The 20,204-nt window shown below is 49.3% G+C and overlaps 1 protein-coding gene across 2 annotated transcripts; it reads right to left on the reverse strand.

Annotated features, from left to right (window-relative positions):
* Nucleotides 1–808: 808 nt before the first annotated feature.
* Nucleotides 809–18,615, reverse strand: L3MBTL2 (L3MBTL histone methyl-lysine binding protein 2). 2 transcript variants are annotated; one of them, XM_030468955.1, is made up of 17 exons: nt 18,547–18,615; nt 16,538–16,805; nt 16,159–16,292; nt 15,695–15,818; nt 14,645–14,724; nt 13,649–13,766; nt 13,158–13,292; nt 12,372–12,460; nt 10,516–10,747; nt 9,713–9,792; nt 9,000–9,104; nt 7,663–7,810; nt 6,665–6,747; nt 4,602–4,836; nt 3,774–3,839; nt 2,713–2,835; nt 809–1,616 (listed from the first exon to the last, which is right to left on the reverse strand). In XM_030468955.1, the coding sequence occupies exons 1-17, from the start codon at nt 18,595–18,597 to the stop codon at nt 1,504–1,506; spliced, it is 2,184 nt and encodes a 727-aa protein (XP_030324815.1). In that variant the 5' UTR covers nt 18,598–18,615; the 3' UTR covers nt 809–1,503. The 2 variants fall into 2 exon arrangements, with proteins under 2 accessions (XP_030324815.1, XP_030324816.1); XM_030468956.1 differs by lacking the exon at nt 3,774–3,839 and having other exon boundaries at nt 18,547–18,614.
* Between the last annotated feature and the right edge of the window lie 1,589 nt (nt 18,616–20,204).

The following is a 20,204-nucleotide window of genomic DNA, read 5'->3' on the forward strand; positions in this document are numbered from 1 at the left end:
TTCCCCCACCCCCCACCATGGTCACCCCATCATGGTTTCTCTCCCTGGGAGCCCAGGGGAGAAACCCCTCTCCACTTGTTCCACCTGTGTTTCATTGCTACCCCCAGAGCCATTTTCTTCCTTCTCCAGTTAAAGGCTCCATTTGCCTCTTTTACAAAGGAAAAGAGGAAAACTGCACTAGTTACTTATGTGTTTTGTAGACTCTGAGCTTGCCAACATATGGTTGTTTGTTTCTTTGTCTGTTTTTATCATGAACCACCATGCAAAGTGGTGGTGCAAACTATTTTGGCATCACAAGCTCTTGCCTCGAAGCTTGAGGGGAGCATGGCCAAGGCAGCCATTTTGCAGCCAAGGTGGTGTCCTGGGTGGCCATCACTTCTGTGTAGGGTTTGTCAAGGCACTTGTCCTACAGCTGGCCAGGCCCAGCGGTGGCACCTACAGGCAGGGCGCTTCCTCACCTGCAGAAAGTTCACAGGAACCTGCTCCAGGTTTAAAACTGGTTTTCATCACTGTTGCCACAATGACCTTTCTGAATTTCCATGGCCAGTCTGGGGAAAGAGAGAAATGTTACAGCTTTGCTCTAGAAACAGCGTTCCCTGCCTGAAGTTATCTATTGCACCCTCGTGATACTCAGCCTGTACGCAGAACTGGCAAGCAGAGAGAAGAAAAGCACAGAAAAACCCTATTACATGCCTCAAAAAAACCACCCTAACCATTTTTACTTACACCAACCCACTAAAGAGCCCTCTTCTCCTTCCACCTTAGCTAATCCTAGTACTTCTGGGACCTGCAAAACAATACACAAACCTTTGGCCTCTTCCTCAAATTTATTTCACAGGGCTTTAGGATACAAATGGTAGATCAAATTTATAGTAGGATTGCTAAAAAATTAAAAATTCCAACTGTGCACAATTTCCTCTGCAGTGCTGGGTTCAGAAGAAAGAAATGATGACACTCAAAAAGGTCTTCTGTTGCACCATCATCCCTTTTTGTTTTTTGTTTTTTTTCCACATCTTTTCACTCTTCCTGTCCTGACTTTATTGGGGGTTGCAGGCCTAGCCCAGGGAGCATAGCACCAAGGTCCTAAGAGGGCAGCTGATTTCCTGACACGTGTAACCTGCACACATCATCTCAGGCTGCAGTTCACCTCCTTCAGACACAGCTGAGAACCCAAACTGTTCCTTCGTGCTCTGCCAGCCTCTTTTCCTGTTGGGATGTCCTGCTTGGAAAGGTGCCTTCAAAGCTGGGCACATACAACCCCAGCAGCCACCCTGGTCATGCTCCTCAGCACTCCTGCAGCCTTTCTGGAGTCTGCTTTCTCAATTACAAGTTTGGGGGGGAATTTTCTTGCACATCAGGAAAGCAGAGATGCAATGTTGCAGGGTGGTCTGCCTCAAAAAGGGAAATCCCTTTTATTCTTCTGCTTCCCTTTGCTAGGACTTCCTCCAAAGAGTCTCAAGGTGAAGTGCAGGCTGCAATAGGCAGCTAGGGGTTTCTCCAGGATCAGTCTGTGCCCTCCTCCTGCTTTATGCTGCTGACAGGAACAGGAAGCTCTGTGACTCCAAACTCTGCTACTGAGGGGTCAATGGTTTCTTCCTTCACCTGCACAGCAATGACTAGCAAGAGAGAGAAAGGGAAAAATTAGTAAGTAAAAATCAACCCATGCTGCCTTGCTTTACCTGCAGCACCCCACAACCATCTCTTTTCATGCAGATATTCAAAATGTCCCAAGTTTTCCACCCCCTTCTTGAGTGTCCCTTACCGCAGGGAGCCCTGTCTTGCTGGCACAAATCTATCCATGGTCACACCACTAAACCCTTGTGGCATATAGCTGTCTGCTCCCAAGAACAACTCCTATAAGGGTGGAAAAAACAGCATGGTCCATTCCCTATGTGCCTGGGCCCACACAAACCTTTGTGAGCAGCATGGACCATCACCAGGTGCACAAAGCACCTCACTTGCCCTCTTCCCCAACACCCACTCAGGCTGGGAGGTGCCCCAGCAGCCAGATGCTCTTCGTGGTGCTCAGCATGATGGGCTGTGTTCACATGCTGTGACAACCCTTATGGGGTCCAGGATGTGACAACACACTTTTAACATGTCTGTTTTTACTTTCCTCCCTCACTGACCCCACACAGCCAGACTGCTCGGTATGGCAGCTAGGCCCTCAACAAGTACCAGCAGTATCAAGATATCCAGATGGACTGGTGCCACTAAACTTTCTCAGGAGGCAAACCTTCCAAGAAAAAGACAGCAAAGGCTTGGAGACTCCCTGTTTACATGGAGTCACATTGACTAGACGAAGGGCAAGGGGCACAAGTTGATTGTGGGGAGATCCCGACTGAACACAAGAGGAAAATTTTTCACTATGAGAACAGACATCGGAATGGTCTCCCAGAAGTAGTGGGTTCCCCCATTTTGGAAAGTTTTCAGTCTCAGCTCAATGGGGTGGTGGGACATATCATATAAACAATCATATTAGAAGGGTTGGACCATACGAAGGACCTTGAGGTCCTTTCCAACCTAACATTCTACACTTCTGATTACACTCTGTCTGGGGAAGGACATCTGTCATGTGCTGCCTTTCCCTGTCTGGGCCACCCATGATTTAATGGACAAGAGGCAGCACAGGCCTAGGGAAGGTGAGCAGCACGCAGGATGTGCACAAGAGGATTGCATGTGGCTGCTGGGTAGAGTAACCCATTCCCTTACTTTCATCAGGTGGTGGCTCCGGCACAGCCTGGCTGGAAGTTTTTGCTTCTCGTTTCATCCTCGGGGTGGAAGGCTTCTTGACAGTTTGCCTGATGTTGCGGGCTTTGGCAGATAATTTTTTTCCTTAACAAAGAGATAACAGAGCATGGGGAAAAGTGTTTCTTTTCTCCTGGAAAATCAGCAACCCTGCTCCACTGAAAAACCACACACCAGGGACCAGCACAACCGATCAGCAAGCTACATGGTCATTAGCTGCCAAGGTTACTCAACAGAGATGGCCTACTGGATAAAAAAAACTCTATGGTCAGTGTCTCAAAGTACACTCCTCCATGTTCTCCTTCATTACAGACAGGGTACTTCAGCGTGTGCTTAACTTCTGAGGAGCAGGTCCTGTTGGAATCAGTCTGGAGTCACTTTGCTTACCTGTCTGGGTCTAGTCCTAGGCAATGAGCATGTTGGCTCCAAGGCACGGGCTGGGTAGCATTAATGTTTTCATTTTTAGCTGACATTTTTATTTAGGTTGAACATCTTTATATTCTTTAGATGCCCTTTCCTCTCCACCCCCCAGGAAGGACTTTCTTGCCTGTCTATACATGATTCGCCACAGCTACTGCAACAATGACAACAACAACGACAAGATGAAACAGTAACATGGTCCAGCCCCACTAACAGCCTCTTCAGCCACCTGAAGGCCTTTTTCCCCTCAGCACAAAGCAGGCAGGGTTGCTCTCCAGCTACCCTCCAGCTGCAGCAAACAATCTCCCTCCGACCATGGACAGAGTGGGGAAAGCAGCACAACCTCACGCCTGGAAGCAAGCACCAACTATACAACAGAAAACAGACTGAGAAAAAGATCCTTCCCAAACACAGAGCTCTCTGCTCTCCTAGGCAATGGGGGCAGTTAAGGAGGAAGAAGCTGTGTTGCCAAACCCACAGCTGACTGCAGGCATCCACAGCAAGAGAAGGCCTCTCTCTCCTAATCTGACAGGACATGGACAGGGTTCCTCTAACTGGGCCCAGCCTGCGAGCGAGCGGGAGGGCACTAATCAAACATCACTCACTCTTCTTTCCATAGGGTTTCTTCTTCCTCTTGGGCACCTCCTTGGCCTTCACTGGAGTTGTGGGCTCTGTCATGGAGACGAGAGGGAAACGAAAGCCAAATCCCATAACCAGTAGGTAACTGGGATGAAGTGACATAAGTGAGAAACAAGATACACCCGTCCCCCCGAGCCAACGCACTCTTCCCGAGACAACCATCTGAGGGGAAAGCAAGGCTCTAGGCCAGGGGCTGTCTGTGCTTCCAGGCGAGGGCCCAGGTGCCAGGCTAGGGGAGAGGCCCAAAAGAGATTTGGCAAGGGCAGTAAAGAACCAAGACTCGTAGCTTGGGACAAGAAGGAAAATATTTGCAAAGGTGAGGCAGTGGCCTCCCTGCGACAAGGGAAGGAACAGACTCTTGAGAGGTATACGCTCTTACCTTTTACAGAGAGATTCAGAGAATTGATGAGAAAAGAGAGCAGGGGATCAGCTCCTCCTGCTACCTGCCAGAGGTTGTAGGTATGCTTAGTAAAAGGGAGCTGTGCAGGGATAGGACCACCTGGAACTCTACCCGACTTCATCAGGAGCAACTCTGTTGGTGTGCAGGCCGGGGAACAGAGGGAAAACAGAGCCAACCTCAAATCTCAGGCTGTTTTCTCCTCACAAGACTCCTTTCTCTGCCAGCTGCTAGAACACGTGGCAGCAGAGCAAGACTTACGCTACTGAGCGCAAATCATGGAGGCAATTTTCTCCTCCCTACAAGGCCTAAAAAAAGGAGAAGCCACTCACAGAGCAGGAGGGAGGAAACCTTTGCCTCGACTGTTTGAAACCACAGTCAAATCTTCTTCACTCACCTGGAACAACAGGTGGTTGAAGCTGGTAGCCTGTCAGCTCACACCACCCCACAGGATAAATGTCTGGAGACTCGCAGTCCACCCACTGGTCATACTCGTTGTCCCAGCCATCAAAATGGATGCTGAGGAGACGATGGACGACGCGCTTCACCGTGGCCACACAGATAAGTCGAGGCTCCATCAGGTCCACTGCTTCTACCTTCATGCCTGCCTTGAAGCCATGGTTTGGACAGTCCTGGGTACAGGAAAAGTGAAAATAAAAAAACATCCAAGGCCATTGCATCCAACACAAACCTACACCTGGCCACCAGCACCCCAGAACAGCTACAGGCTTGCCTCCAGCTTAAGCCGAGTAGAGAGAGAGCAAGCCCACAGTCATGAAACAGAACCAAGCTGCATAACAGAAGAGGGTACATACAAAAAGATCCAGGGACAGCTGTGTCCTCAGAGCACCTCAGCTCAGCCTTTAGAAACAAGATCCTGACCAAGGGGGAGCAGCAGTTAAGGGACAAGCCATCAAACCCATTAACCTGAGACAGCCCTGGGAAATCAGAAAGATGGGTGCAGGCCAAGGTGCTGCAGCAGTTTTGCTGATGCAAAGCAGAACCCCTCAACCCAAGTGCCAGCTGCAAGTCTACAGGCAATAAGTGGTGCAGAACCCACCAAGAGCCTGCAGCTCTTGGAAACACTAGAGAACCACAGGTCACTCTCAAAGGGGACCAAGATAGCATTATATTCACAATGGCCTAACACTGCTTGTCCCAACCAGCCAAGCAGGGGCTTTACTTGGAGACCACAAAATTCTGTGCCTTGGGCACTCCTCAGACATTAGTGCTGAGTGGCAGAAAAGCACAGTCCAAGTAGAAACACTAGATACTAACTACCCTGAGTTCAAGAAGGCATTTGACACTGTCTCCTCTGAGATAATCTTAGAGAAGCTGATGAAAGCATGGGCTAGATGAGGAGACAGTGAGGTGGAATGAAAACTGGCAGAGTGGCCTGGCCTAGAGAGTGGTGATTAGTGGCAGGAAGTCTAGTTGGAGGCCAGTAATTAGCAGTATACCCCAGGGGTCAATACTGGATCCAATACTGTTTAACATCATCATTAATTATCCAGCTGACGTAACAGGGTGTCATGTCAAACTTAGCAAGTTTTCTGGTGGTAAAAAATTGAAGGAGAGACTGATGATATACTAGAGGGTTGTGCTGCCATTCAGAGGGACCTTGACAAGCTGGAGAAATGGTCTGACAGGAACACCTCATGCAGTTCAACAAAAGGAAATTTAAAGCCCTGCAACTGGGAAGGAACAACCCCAGGCACCAGCACTGCTGAGTGACTGAAAAGCAGCTTGACAGAAAAGAGCTTGGGGATCCTGGTGGACACCCAGCTGAACATGATGCAGCATGGGGACAAAGATAGCTAATGGTATCCTCAGGTGCATTAGCAGGAAAGTTCCCAGCAGATCAAGGGAGGTGATCCTAACCCTGTAACTCAGCACTGGAGTGCTGTGTCTAGGTCTGGGGTCCTCAGTACAAGAGAGACATGGACATATTGGAGAGGTCCAGTGAAGGGTGACAAAGATGATGAAGGGACTGAAGCATCTTTCTCATTAGGAAAGGCAGAGAGAACTGGGACTGTTCAGACTGAGAAGCAGAGGCTCAGGGGGATCTTATCAATGTGTAAAATAGGCTGAGGGGAGAACGCAAAGATGGAGCCACGCTCTTCTTCTCCATGGTGCCCAGCAACAGAACAAGAGGTAATGGGCACAAACTAAAACACAAGAGGTTCCCTCTGCACATCAGGAAAAACTTTTTACTGTGAAGGCAACTGAGCACTGGCACAGGTTGCCATGGGAGGTTATGGAGTCTCCATCCGTGGAGATTTTCAACAGCTGTTTGGATGTGATCCTGGGAGCCTGCTCTAGGTGACCCTGCTTTGAGCAGGGAGGGAGGTTGGACAGGGTCCCTTCCACCTCAACTATTCTATGACAGCCATAGCTCTTGTGCTCCTCCTTGCTAACTGGAAGCATCCCTACACATCTCATTTTCCTAGCAGCACTCACTGTGTTGAAGAGTCGTGATGGAACAGGTTTTGCCTTAGTCTTTTCCAGGTAACTTTCCCAGCTGAAGGTCTTTGCATCTTGCCCTGCAGCAGGAATAAACAGTCAGAAAGAAAAAGGCAGTCACAAGGCAGACCAAGTGGGGGAAAAGGCAGAATGGGCAGGAAGGAGGCATAGCAACTGCTTGCAAAGCAGTTTCATTAACCAGCACATACAGCCTGACTTTGGTAGCAAAAAAAAAAAAAGAAAAAATAAAGAAAAAAAAGCAAAACAGATTCCATGGCAGTCCAGCACCCCCCTCTGTGGGCAAATATGGAAAAGTGCAAGGTGCAACTCAACTCTCTTGTCAGTCACAAATCCAGACCACAGAGAAAGGTGAGGAGAAGCAAGAGGCAGGAAGAATTATGTTCAAAACACACCACTAAGACCAATCTTCCTTGCCCCCCCCCCCATCAAAGGAAGACAGAATAGCACTGGGTGAAAGTCTTCAGCTGCATTCTGTTCACAAGACAGAAATTCTGAGCAGACCTTATTGGGGTAAGATCAGATAAGGCAGCAAAAACATTCCCAGGGTGAGTGGCCATCAGGATTTTTCAGAAATAGTGGTCTCAGATTTATTCATACAAGAATAAAGGTGACTCCTGACACTTTTTCAGTACTGAGTCATGCAGCAATGGCTCTGCCTTCCCACCCTCCTTGTCCTTTAAACCTTGATTCTGTTCTGTTTGGGGATCATCCACCTCTCCCACTGGTCCATCAGGAGCTAACCACCATGCTATTAATGCCCTTTGGAGATGTTACTTCCTTAAAGTCCCAAGACTTGGTGTATGGGCAGAGCTCAAATGGACTGGCAACTGGAACCAGCTCTACTTCCATGAAAAACAGGCAGACTGGGACCTTACAGTTTTGATTCACCTGAACTTGATGCCTCTCAGAAAAGCACAGCCCAGCAGACTCTACATGCAGGTTTGTACCACAGGACAGTCCAGTCCCAGTCTCACCTTTTGGAGGGGTCAGATCAATGTTGTTCTTCTGACAGAAGTTGACAGGGAAGATGGCGTGCGAGGAGGCATGATAGCAGAACCAGTCAGAGCAATCATCAGATGTGGCTCCATCAATGCTGATCATGAGATACCCATCCAAGAGGACCTGAGGTGGGAGTGAAGGCCATGAGCGTATAGCTTCATTTGCTTTAAAGCCTCTCCCCTCAAACTATCCTCACAAAGTCCCCACAGATGGATCACAATTGCCACTGGATGGTAAAATACAATGTTACATCCTCCAGGGCATGCAGTAGCTTCTCCTTTTATGTTAGTCAACACAAGCCAACTCCCAAAGGAGCAATTTCTGCAGGACTGGGACCAACACTAAAAGTCTTGTAAAAAGGACTCGGCCATAAACGGCCAGGAGCTCTGTTCTCCCTCAGAAACAGACTTTATTGGCAGTCCAGAGACACTCTACACCAGCCAGGTCATGAATTTGTTACTGGGCAGAAGGGAAAGGAGCCATCTTCAGACCTGCCACTTCCTGAACAGAAACAAAATTTGTCATATCCTGTTACTGATTTGTAAATGGTGCCTAACCAAGTGTAACAGGCCATGTCCTCCTCTGCCCCAACTTCTTTATATTTCCAAGTAATGGCTGAAGAGAACATTTTACAAACATAGAGAGCTTTCCTAGCATCTGCTTGCCAAACCCCAAGTGTTAAAGCCCTCTGCTTGGGTTCTACACGGGCAAACAGCTTCTTGAGGAAGAAAGAAAAGCCCAAATCAATACTATGCTTTTAGGACATGCAACACACCTCACTGAGAAAACCTGGGCAAGCAATTTACTTCCCAACACTAGCACAAAAGCAAAGCTCTCTACCACCTGATCAAGAGAGGTTGCAGGAGACATCCATCCCTAGCTTCCTATACCAGTGAATTCTGCCCATATTGATACACCCCATTTTCCATACAGAGATCACCCCACAACTCTTCTTCCCACCTTTCTGACCTCAAGGCAGTACTAGAGGCCAGTCTTTTGTTCTCCAGTTCTTGGGAGTGCAGAGTTTTCCCTATTACATGCCCAAGGGTGAAGGAAAAGTGGCTGCCAGTCACATCCACTGGACAGTTAGCTTGCAGACCAAGCATGCTCAGCTTCATACTGTCCATTTAGGTACACATGGACAACTGCTGGTCCCATCAGCTTCCAAAACTTCTGAGGCAACACCCCAATTCTCTTCTCTTCTCTCCCTCGTGCAAAATCCTGTCTGGTCTAACTCATTTGCAAAGACTTGGGGAGACGCTGGGTTTTCTCAGGTAAACACAGCAGAACACCTTCCACCCACTCAACTTACCTTGCAAACAGTGGCCACACAAATGTTGCCCAGATTCAGGGGGTCAATGGCCTCCAGCTTCATGCCTTGCTCAAACCATCCTCCTTCAGCATAGACAGCTCGTACCTAAGGAAGACTCTGGTATACCATGTGCTGCCCAGGGTATGGGACCCTCTCATCCCAACACCAACTGTGCCAAGTGCCAGCAGGATTAAAGCTTCTTTACTTGGTTCAACCCAAGTTGGGAGAGGAAAGAAGAAAAACCACAAGAAATACTAGGAGTTAGCCAGACCAGCACTGTGTTTGTGTCAGCATTCTCCTGCTAAGGATCTGGTCAGTCAGAGAGCCAGACCCAGCACTCTGTCTCTACTCCACAGCAAAGCAAGCCTCCTTCTCATCTCAGTCCTTACTGGTGTGATCCAGCTCTGTGTCTGAACTGGCCCCTCCCATGAAATCATCTTCCTCCAACTTAAAGCTTCAAGGAACTGCTCACCCTTCAATTCAGTTCCTCATTCTGTTCCTGTTTTTCAGTTCTTCCATCTTTCTGTTTTGACCTGCCTTTGCCCAGCCACAGCCTTGACAACCCAAACACCTCACTGCCCCATAGCTGTGAGAAAGATAAATGAGCTGTGCTCAACAATCCGCACAGCAGCATAAATAAACTCGAGAAAGGAAATGTCATTCATCCTTGTTTTCTTTGCTGTGGCCAACAGGGTAAGGCAGACTTGTCCTACCTTCTTAAACAGATAGGGGACAGCATCACAGTAAATCTTCCTGAAGGTGGGGTGGCTTGCCATGTCACTGCGTTTTTCTTCTGTAAGAAATGGAAGAAACAGAGGTGAGAAACTTGCAGCAACCCTAGTAAGAAAACACACTGGCCATTAATTATCTGGTAAGAATTCAGCTCCTATAAAAGAACTAGATCAGAGACCACAAGAAGAGTAATAAAGAGACCTCGTCAGTCTCTCTACACCTTCTCATAACATGGTCTGTGACACAGGGCTTCTGCTCAAAAGCAGATGGATGATCTTCCTGAGCTCTAATGATGACATCTTGACATGAAGCTGTAATCATCAGAGGGAAGCAGCAAGGAAGAGAGACACAACCAAATGGATCAACAGGGCTCAAGACTTTGTTTTTTTTTTCCTGCCTGTCTAAGCTGATTGATCAGCTGATTGAATTCCTCTCAGGTCCAGAAAAAACACAACCTGATGGCATTCAGTCTTACCGAAGCCAGCATGGATTTCCTCAAAAAGTCTGTAAGCACCTGTGACATTGCAGTCTCCATTCTCACACTGTGGGGATAGACTATTTGCTTCAGATAAGAAACCCTACAGTCTCCCTGTTCTGACCTAAGGCAGATCATCGCTGGGCTTTTATCTGCCTAGGGAGAAAACCAGCAGACACACAACTTCATAAATCTTATCTGTCAGGCATTGAGGCAGCTTCTTGGCTCCCACTGTGTCAAGACCAGTGTCAGCAGTAGGGTCCAGACAATTCACAGTAAGTCAGAAGATGCTTGCGGCCTGATCCCTACCTGTCTTCTTTATGTTGTGTCCCACTCTTCGTGACCAGCCCACAGGATGGATGAGAGGACTCCACATGTGGCACCAGAAGTCATCATCGCTGTCACCGTCCTCATAGAGGAGTCTCAGTCTGCCCCCAATCACCGTGTCCACCACTGCCATGCGTGTCCGGGACACGTGGTTCTTATCCACCACCTCCACCCGCATGCCCTGCCGGAATGGGTACTTCATGCTCTCTGCCATCTGGCAACGACCAACAGGAGAGGTCACACTTGGTTTCTTCCTTCCCCAAACACTTCAGAGAACAGCTTTCCCCACAGACATGCTGGCCAACCCTCTGTGCTGCTGACACCTCTGGCAAGGGATGCACTGGGGTGCGCTCCTCAGGACAGGGAGCTGCCAGCCCCACACGTGACAGCATGGTGGGACACAAGCACCCAAAGTCTCCCCTGTTCTGTGGCCCCAGGACAGCTACCTCCAGCCTGGCCCAGCAGCTGTGCGCAGACAGAAATTTGTATCAACGTTCAAAGTGTGAGAAACAGATGTCAATTCTGCTCAGCAGCATCTGAGTGGGGAATTGCGTGCCTTTTTCAGTCATGGGGAAGGCCATCTGGGTTCCAAGGCTGGAAACAGCCACAAGTGTAGCTTCCCAAAAAGCAACAGGATTTTCAGCTGACTTAAGAGGTCAAGTGTTTTTTTTAATTATCTTTTTTTTACTCTGATCAGAAGTTGAGTAACATGATCTTCTATCTGCCAACTCCACCTCCAACACCAGAGTTACTTGACAGACTGACCCAAAGACACGGGCACACAAGAAGAGTCACTGTCTGATTTAAAAATTTTTTTAAATCTTCAGTTTGTTGATACAGCCTAGCCCTACTTATCTGCAAATGTCCGAAGGTGTTTATAAAGTACCTGACATTTCAGCATTGTGATGCCAGAATACTGTGCAGCAATGAAAAGACACAGCTTAAAACAGAATCAGGACACCCAAAAGGGCCTAGATTTGCATCCAGAAGAACCTTGAAGGGAAAGTCTGTCTTTTCCATCTCCTCATGTTCATTAGGTGGGAGTGGAGATGGTGGGAAGAGAAAAATACCAACAACATCTGTCCCTCTACCACTTCCCTTCTGGTGTGAGCTCTCAGCCACAAGCTGAGGCCCAGGAGCAAGCAGCTACAAACTTCCACTCAGCTTTCTGAGAAGGAAAAAGGGAAACCCAAGCTATGTCCATGTCCCCAACTCAGCGTCACCAATTACCTCACACACAGTGAAACCCAATATCTGCCTTCCTGCCTGCTGGCTCTGGGACCACCTTCCTACCTGTGGTTTACAAAGTTGCCAGTGACTCTTCTCAGTGCAGGCTACACAAAATGACAGGAGCTGGCAAGGCCATGGCACAAAGCTGGCAAGGCCATGGAACAGCTGCTTCCATACACCTCAAAGGAGCCTCTGGCCCTCTCCCTCTCTGCAGGCTGCTGTGCAACCAACACTGAAGGCAGAGGGTTTTCACCCTCAGAAACATTCCCCAGCACCGAAAAAGGACAGGAAAAGGCAAGGCTAGAGCTGCACTGGCCTCTCCCTTCAGCAAAAAAGCAAACTCCTCCCCAGTATTTTCTAGCAATGGTTGTCATGACAACTAGCTTTCAAAGCCCGTCTATGGCCCAAAGAAGAAATGGTTGTGCCGACCACAGCAGCTGTGCCATTACCTACAGGACCATGACAGCTGTCTCACTGCCCCTGCCCTGCCTGGGTTTCAAAGGGACACACTTGCTGCCCACACCAGAAGCAGAAGTGATGTGTTGCACACCCATCTCTTGGCTCGGGCTTTATTTCTGCCTATAAAATGACAGCCTCACAACATTTACCTTGATGTGGAAATCCACTGGGATAGTCCTGGCTCCCACCAGCTTCTTCATGAGGTAACTTCTCCAATCAGTGAACTTGGCATGGATAGCTATGTATGCACAGGGAAAAAAGCAATTCTTTATGACCAAGGAATTAGAACACCACACTACATCATCTTTCTTCCTCCCTGAGAATCCACCTGTATCAAAAGGACTTCTTCACATTCAGATCTGTACCTGCTCTCAAGGCAGACCCTGTTCTGCAAGCCCACCCTCACAACTGGCTGCAGGGGATCACCAATACAGGACAAACTGGACCAAGCAGACACCAGATTCCACTGGATGTGGACATGGTATTAGAGTAAAAATATGTGAGCCATAACAAGCAAACCTCAGCATGCCAGAATTCTGCTAAACTGGCATCCCTCTCTAAACTGGTAGTTGAGCAGAGGTTGGATCCCATCTGCTTGCCAAAGACACTATACAGGATACAGGACGAAAAATTTCCCCCAAAGATTAAGTGTAGCCACCATGCGGTTCGGAATGAAGAACAGCCACCTGCATTAGTCTCTGTCCATAGGTCTAACACCAGGTCTGCATTCAGCATTCCCAGGTCAACCCCAGGAAGGTTCAGAGGGAGCAGTCCAAATAGTCTCCAGCTTCCCAAAGTATCAACTGTTTCTTGTAATTTAAGAGCACAGAGCTGTGGTGCCACATACTGTTGGAGCACCTGTCCCACTGCACTAGGCATAAACCAAGGCTCCTCCATGCCCAGGCACATGCTGACCCCTCTCATTCCACACTCACTTTGTGGTGGTACCAGGATTTTGCTGTTGATGGCACACCAGCCAATGGGGTGAATATCTACTGTGCCCAAATTGCACCAGAAGTCATGGCTGGCATCATCCTCAAAGCCCTCATATCGCAGAAGGGCCCTGTATCCTGCCAGGACAGAGCAGACCAGAGAAAGGCATTAGAGACCAAGAATTTCTCCTTTTCCCACACGACAGGCTTATTCCCTTTGACATGGCCCTCAGAGCTCTGCACAGGTTATCAGAGGTACTCCCAAACATTCTGAAGGCAGAACCACTCTTCCAAAGAGCCCAGCAACCAGAATAGGAACCAGATACCGGTTTTCTCCCACCCTCACACCGTAGTATTTCATATTCCAAAATCTCTCAGCAATTGCAAAGCTCCTAAGAGCTGATGTATTGCTTGACCAACTACATTTGGCTCTCCAAAGTTTCACTCAAGAAGGTAGCCATCCCCAGCTGTCAGGAATTACATTGGAGACACACCTACAGTCTGGATGACGGATGCAATCCAGTAAACACGGCTGGGGAGCACAGCATCACTGTTCAGCACTTCCACTTTCATTCCTTTCACTACATCATCCCACTGATCGAAGAGGGGCACCTGCAGGATTGAGACATTAGAAGAAGGATGTTGACAGTCAAGAGAACGTCTCAGGCCCTCAGAGCCATGTCTTAGGCAGCTACACTTTCATCTGAAGTCTAGGTTTGCATGCCTCACCATTCCTGTATCTGCTTGAAATGCAATCAAAGTATCTCACTGGGGTGTTCACAGAAGACACCAAAAGACAGAACACTGTACAGTAGTAACACATATTTCACTGCCAGCTGCTCTATTATCCCAAAGAAGCTTCTTTAAGGTATCAAAATCCCTAGCCTTCCAACTGCCTCATCTTCCTGAAATATTCTTCAAGAAACACAGTATTTTATTAGTATTATCAGAGGTTGCAACTCAGAAGGACCCTAACAAGCAAGTCTTAACACAGAGAGGCTGGCACTGCTGTAATACCTACTGTCATTTCTTCATGGCTCAGCCTTGGCTACTCAGCCTTCAAGGACTGCAAATCACTATGACAGGAACCAGACATGCTGGAGTGGCAGTCACTGCCAGGCTCACATAAGCAGAGTTCCTTCCTGCATATCACCCTGGGCTGTGCTCACCCACACAAACTGCAAAGGCAGCTGGGAGCTTTCTGCTATCCCCTACCAGTAAGAACTTATTCTGTCCCCAGCCAGCACTGGGCCATCACCACCATCCATACTTCTACCAAGTCCCCCTCTGCTTCTTCCTCCAAAACTCCTGGTCCCTCCGTGGGACTTCCATTCTTGGTTGTGAGAAGCCCAAACTTCTTTACATCAGGTGGGCCTCAATAACCAGCTCCCCAGGTCTCTTTCTCCACCACTTGTCACAGAAGTACAAGGGAGCCCCATGCACATGGCATGTCCCATGCACACTATGAGACGTGGCAACGAAGAACTCACATGTTTGAAACAGCTGACAGGAGCTGCCTTGAAGTCATGCTCCTGCAGGTACTTTCCCCAGTCAAAGCCCAGGACAAGTGCTATAAGCAAACATGAGAGAAAAAAATCAGGCAAGATTATAGAAAAGGCACAGACCACTCGGTTATCTCTGGACTACACCTCACAGCCACATTGTGGCTGCTCTGGGACACAGCTTGGTACATAGGGATTCAGGGCTCCAGTGTCATTTCCCTGGTGAAAAACTGAACCCCACAAAGTGCACAGGGACCAGCCCCAGCAGAAGGCACAATGTATTATTTATCAAGTCTTGCTGTCACTTGCTTTTGGGGAAGCAGGGGCAGGAGGAGCTAAAAAAGGGGTTAAACTCAGCCTAGGGCAGAGAGTGGAGACTGTACCATACCAGTGTTAAACCACTTATCAGCTTTGTCTCTCAGCAGCAACACTGCCAGGTCATACTAGCAGTGCTTGCTTCCCCATAGGGTGCTGGAAAAATCAAAGTGAAGCACTAGGATATTAATCCCATAGCCCTTCCTGATCCATGCCTACAATTCTGCTCCAGCAGCAGCCTGATCAGGAATCCATCCCTGGGGCTGACTTTTGCCCCAGGACAGCATCTTTCTACTCCTCCGGCTGCAGTGACTGGCTGCTTCTCAGGCTGATCAGTGAATGAGGGGGCTTAAACACAACTCCAGGCAGGCAATAGGGCAGCGAAGGGCTGGGAGCAGCAGGGTACCTTAGGTCAGCTTTGCCAGCAGCCTGCGACACTGACCAGAGAGCTTATGCTCCAGGTCAAGTCGCACAAGCAGCAAGGATGAGGCTGTGCTAGTTGGATGGGCAGGAGCCCACCAGGGCTCTGTCAGCACTGGCAGGGGGAGAGATGTGCCCTGTGTCCTGACAGCCTGTGTCAGAGTGATACACACACACACATCATTTCAGTACTCAGCAGGGTACCACAGGAGAAGAGCAGCACACTGGAGAGCTTATAGCCCCCCAAGTGTTCCCATTTCTGTGCCTCCAGTAGCTCCATCTCTTCACACCTCCCATACTCACCATCCTGGCCTGTCAATGTCCCATCTGCCAGCTGCCCTGTTCCCTGTGAATGGAGGAAGGCCCCGATTTTGGCTGACCAGGCTGCCTTGTGCAGGACTTTAGCTTTCTTCGTCGGTGGCTTCCCCTACAAAAGAAGGAACATTAGGGGCACAGGGGAGACACCAGTCCATATAGCTGGCAAATAGGGCACGCATCAATTCCCTAGGATGATTTTCAGGTTACTACAGTTTCTACTGATGCTCACAGGAACAAGAAGAAACAGCAGGTAAAATTATCAATGTGTCCTTCCTCAGCTTCTAAGGAGCACCACATTTCAGGTGGCATGCTTTCTCTGGGGACTTCAGGCAAGAAGAACAAAGCGCTGGTAATGGCAATCTGAGCTTTAACTAGAGAGCAACCATCCACACCTGCACACAGGCTCATTCTGTTCCACCCCTGGGGAATAAGGAAGGGCTTGGACTCACTTGTAGTCTGGCCAGGATGCTGGCCTTCTTAGAGTTTGAAGAGTAGCTTCTGGAGCAGGAGACACTGCAGAAACGTTTGGTCTTGGAGAAGAAAGTCTCCCTGGTGCCCACAATCCCACACATCTCACATACAGCTGAGAAGGAAAGCAAAACAATGTGAGTAGTTGGCAGGGCTGATATGTTACAAGGACAGAGCTGAGCCCAGGTAACCCTCATTACACACAGCAGCACGCCCAGAAGGGAGCCATTTTCTGTAGCCCAGAAAAATCCAGTGTTCCTCAGTCCAGTGTTGCTCCCAAAGCACACTCAAGGTGCAGTCACATCCTTGTTCTTCCCATCACCCAAGTGCTTTAGGTAGAACCAGCAGGCAGGGCAGTACCTGGCTCGGAGCCGCTGTCCTCTGTGAGCTGGCCTGTGGATGGCTGGTGCATGGGAGAGGTTGGAAGCTCTCCAGCTTCCCGACCTGCCACCTCATCGTCACTGGACTCATCCAGACAGGAGCTGCTGTCACTGCCCATGCTGCTGTTGTAGCCCCTGAAGCTGTCATAACCCCCGGCAATGTCCAAATCATCATCCTCGTCATCATCATCACCCTCCTCCGCCACACGCTCCAAAGATGAAGTCTTGTGGCAGAATGTAGACACCAACTGAAAAAAAAAAAGCCACTCTGCTTTAAAACAAGAGATTTTTATTTTTACCCCATACCCCACAACAGCCCTGCCTTCACTGCTAGGAGGCCTCTTAGGACCAGGAAGAGGCCTCAGTGTGAGCAATGAGTCCGTGCAGACCTCAAAGACAGGAGTCTGAATCCCTAAAGTGGAAGCTGTTAGCCTTGCACCAGGTCACTTCACAGGTACTTCACAGGCTGCATTGTGCTCCCCAAGAGGAAGCAACCAACCACAGAGCTGCAGCCATATAAGAAAAAAAGTTAGAGAAACACAGAATATAGAGGACTACACTGCCATACTGATGAAGGTGGAAGAGACTATGTCCTTCCAGACATTGTCTCTCCCAGCACAGCTGCACAGCACAGCAGTGCAGACATCACCAACATTAAAGTCACCACAAACTTGTAGTGCAGAGCACAAAGCTGCACACTCTGCCCACCACAGCTCACAAGACCAGCACAGCCTGGATGTCAGCAGGACAAATTCGACTCCAGAGAAAGCTCATGTTCTTTGGAAACTGCACAGTTGGTATCTGACCTCAGTTCAGAAGCTGCACCAGCAGGATGACAGAACAAGATTTGTTGCTCTGAGTTTTTCCCTACAACCAGATGTCTCCACAACTAAACAACTTCGCTATCACTTTGTACCTGCTGTTGCCATTAGAGAGAGGCAGTGATCGAAGTGAGAGCACAGAAATCCAGTGGCAGTTTCTCACACTAGAATAACCTTGAACTGGTCTCCAAATAATCACAAAAGAAGCTGGGAAAAGGTGTTAGTGGCTCATGAAAGAGCAGCAAGAAGTCAGCACAGAGAACAATGGGTCAGAAAGGTTGGATGGATCAGATTGGAACAGGCACAGGAGGCATCAGGATATAATTGTTCATCCAAGCAGGCAACAAAAAAAGATCAGAGGCAAGTCCATCACCTTCCAGTGTTAAATTTCCTCCAATCTCTGGCTCCTGGGTATTATTACAGACACACAAACAGGAATATCAGACTTCACTCACTGCTGTCTCTCCACATCCTCCCTGGCTTTCACAAAAAACTGACCCAAGGTACCTAGGAAGACAGAGATGCTCTCCTGCAGATCCACATCCTCAGACAACGCTCCTGACATTTAAAAGAACGGAACTCCTCAGAAAATGCACACTGATCACTTTCCTGCCCCTTTCTGGGGGTGCACTTCCCTTCGGCTCATGGGCAGTGGGCATCTTAGGATCGCTGCCCTTCCAACGCGAAACTCGCATGAAACTCGCGGACGTGCTTACAAGCTACCAGGACTGACAAGCGGGGAGAGCACCACCCGCAGCCTCCTCAGAGAGGCGAGGGGGACGCAGAGGCTCACCCCTCTCGGGACAGACCCATCATCACCGCGAGCACCAGCCCAGCAGCCGGCAGCGCGGAGGCGGGGCGGACGGTCACCACAACAACGCAGCGGCCAGGAGGCGGCGGCCTGGAGCTCCTGGCCCGCTGCCGGCCGCGGGCAGCCGTTACCCCAGTACCGCAGCGCTGCCGTGACGCCGCTAACACAGCCCAGGCCTCGCCCGCCCGCCCGCCCTCCCTCCCTCAGGGTACCGAGGGGCTCGGCCCAGTGCCCCAGGGCTTTCCCCAGCACCCTGCGGGCAGGTCCTGAGCTGTAGGAGCGGGCAGCCTCCCTCCGGCCCGGCTCCGACCCCAGAGGAGCCCCTGGCCTGGCCCGGGCCAGCCCGACGCCGCTCACCTGCCCCTGATCCTGCTCCATGGCTCCGAGGACGCCGCTAGCCCGCCTCATGCGCGAGGAGCACACCCCCCCTCAGCGGCGCATCCGATTGGCGGGAGCCGCGAAAAGAAAGCCAATCAGCGGGGGTCTTGTTCTCGCCGCTCTCCTCCGCGGGGCGCGACGGGAGCTGTAGTTCTTTTCCTGCCGCGGAGGCGGTGAGGAGCGGCCATGGCGCCTCACGGCGCTTTCCGCCGGGGGCGGAGGAAGGGCTGGACCGGGCCGGGTCGGACCCGTCTCCCCGGGGCACGGGTCTGCAGAGTGCTGGCGGGCACACTGGATGCCGCTCTTGGGTCTGGATTAGCTCTCAGGTCCTGAAGCTTATGTATACAACAAATCAAGCAAATGGAAAAAGAACAAAAAACCAAAAAAACATAAACCCAAAAAACCCCACCCAAAACCAACAACCCCCCCAAAAAACCCTCCACAAAAAAAAACCCACAATAAAAAAAAACCAACAACCACAAAAAACAAGAAAAAAACCAAAAAAACCCAAAAAACGCCCCAGAAAGCCACAAACAACAACAAGAACAAAACCCACCAAAAAACCCCACCAAAACAAACCAACAACACCCAAACTTCAGCCGGGCAGGCAGATGGTGATGCCTGGTAACCATCATCCTGTGGATGCACACGTAGTATCCCTGAAACACCCTGAGCCACATGGAGATGCCCAGCTGGAGCTGTGCGTGTCTCAAACACAACCCGGCTTCCTAGAAACCTGGGTAAGCAGGTTCAGGATTTGGTTGTAGAGGGGAGGGATTCCTTTAACTAGCGTCACACAAGCAAGACCACTGTCCCTGTCCTCCATCCCTGACATAACTAACTCGTCACCAGGGCTGGGGGTGCTGGCAAGTGGGGTGCAGAGGACTGCGAGCTCCCCCCTTCCCTCCCATCCTGCCCTGCCGTGTCCAGGAATCCCGGTAAATGACCCACACAAGTTAATGATGCTGCTCCTCACATTCATCAAATGAGCTCCCGCAGAGAGTTCGTACATAAAGAGATGCTTTGTTTCACAAATAAAGTATCACCTATGCAAAAGAGGCCTTCAAGTGCTTACTGGGCTAAGCAATTGGTTTTGATTTTTTTACGTGTTTATAGCATAGCTCCTTCATAGTACAAATACTTCTCTTCTTTTTGGCTTTTATTTTTCCCCCACAGAAAAGGAGTGTGGTCTTAGTGGTACTGGCAGTAACATCCCTCACCCCAGCTCACTGTCCAGAGCAGCCAAAAAACAAGTGTCTCTCTGTATGTCTCTGGCATGGATTCTCTCCTACACAAAAACCAAGTCCCCTGGAGTTTGTTCTGTTTCCCATTCTACCCTTTGTTTTGTTCCCACCTTCATTATGTTGACATCATAAGACAGAAAAACAACAACAACAACAACAAAAAACCCAACCCCCCCCAAAAAAACAAACAAAAAAAAACAAAAAAACAAAAACAAAAACAAACAAACAAAAAAAAAAAAAGAGAGAGAGAGAAAAAGAAAAAAGAGAAAGGAAAAAAAAAAGCCTGTACTGAAGGTTCCTTCTCTGTACAGGCTTTGTAGTTATTAGCTGAATAAATAATATGTGAAGCACACACACAGTTCCTTTCTGTGCACAGCCTTCGTTGCTGGTGAA

This window comes from Calypte anna, chromosome 1 (genome assembly GCF_003957555.1).
Source record: "Calypte anna isolate BGI_N300 chromosome 1, bCalAnn1_v1.p, whole genome shotgun sequence".
Classification (NCBI taxonomy): Eukaryota; Metazoa; Chordata; class Aves; order Apodiformes; family Trochilidae; genus Calypte; species Calypte anna.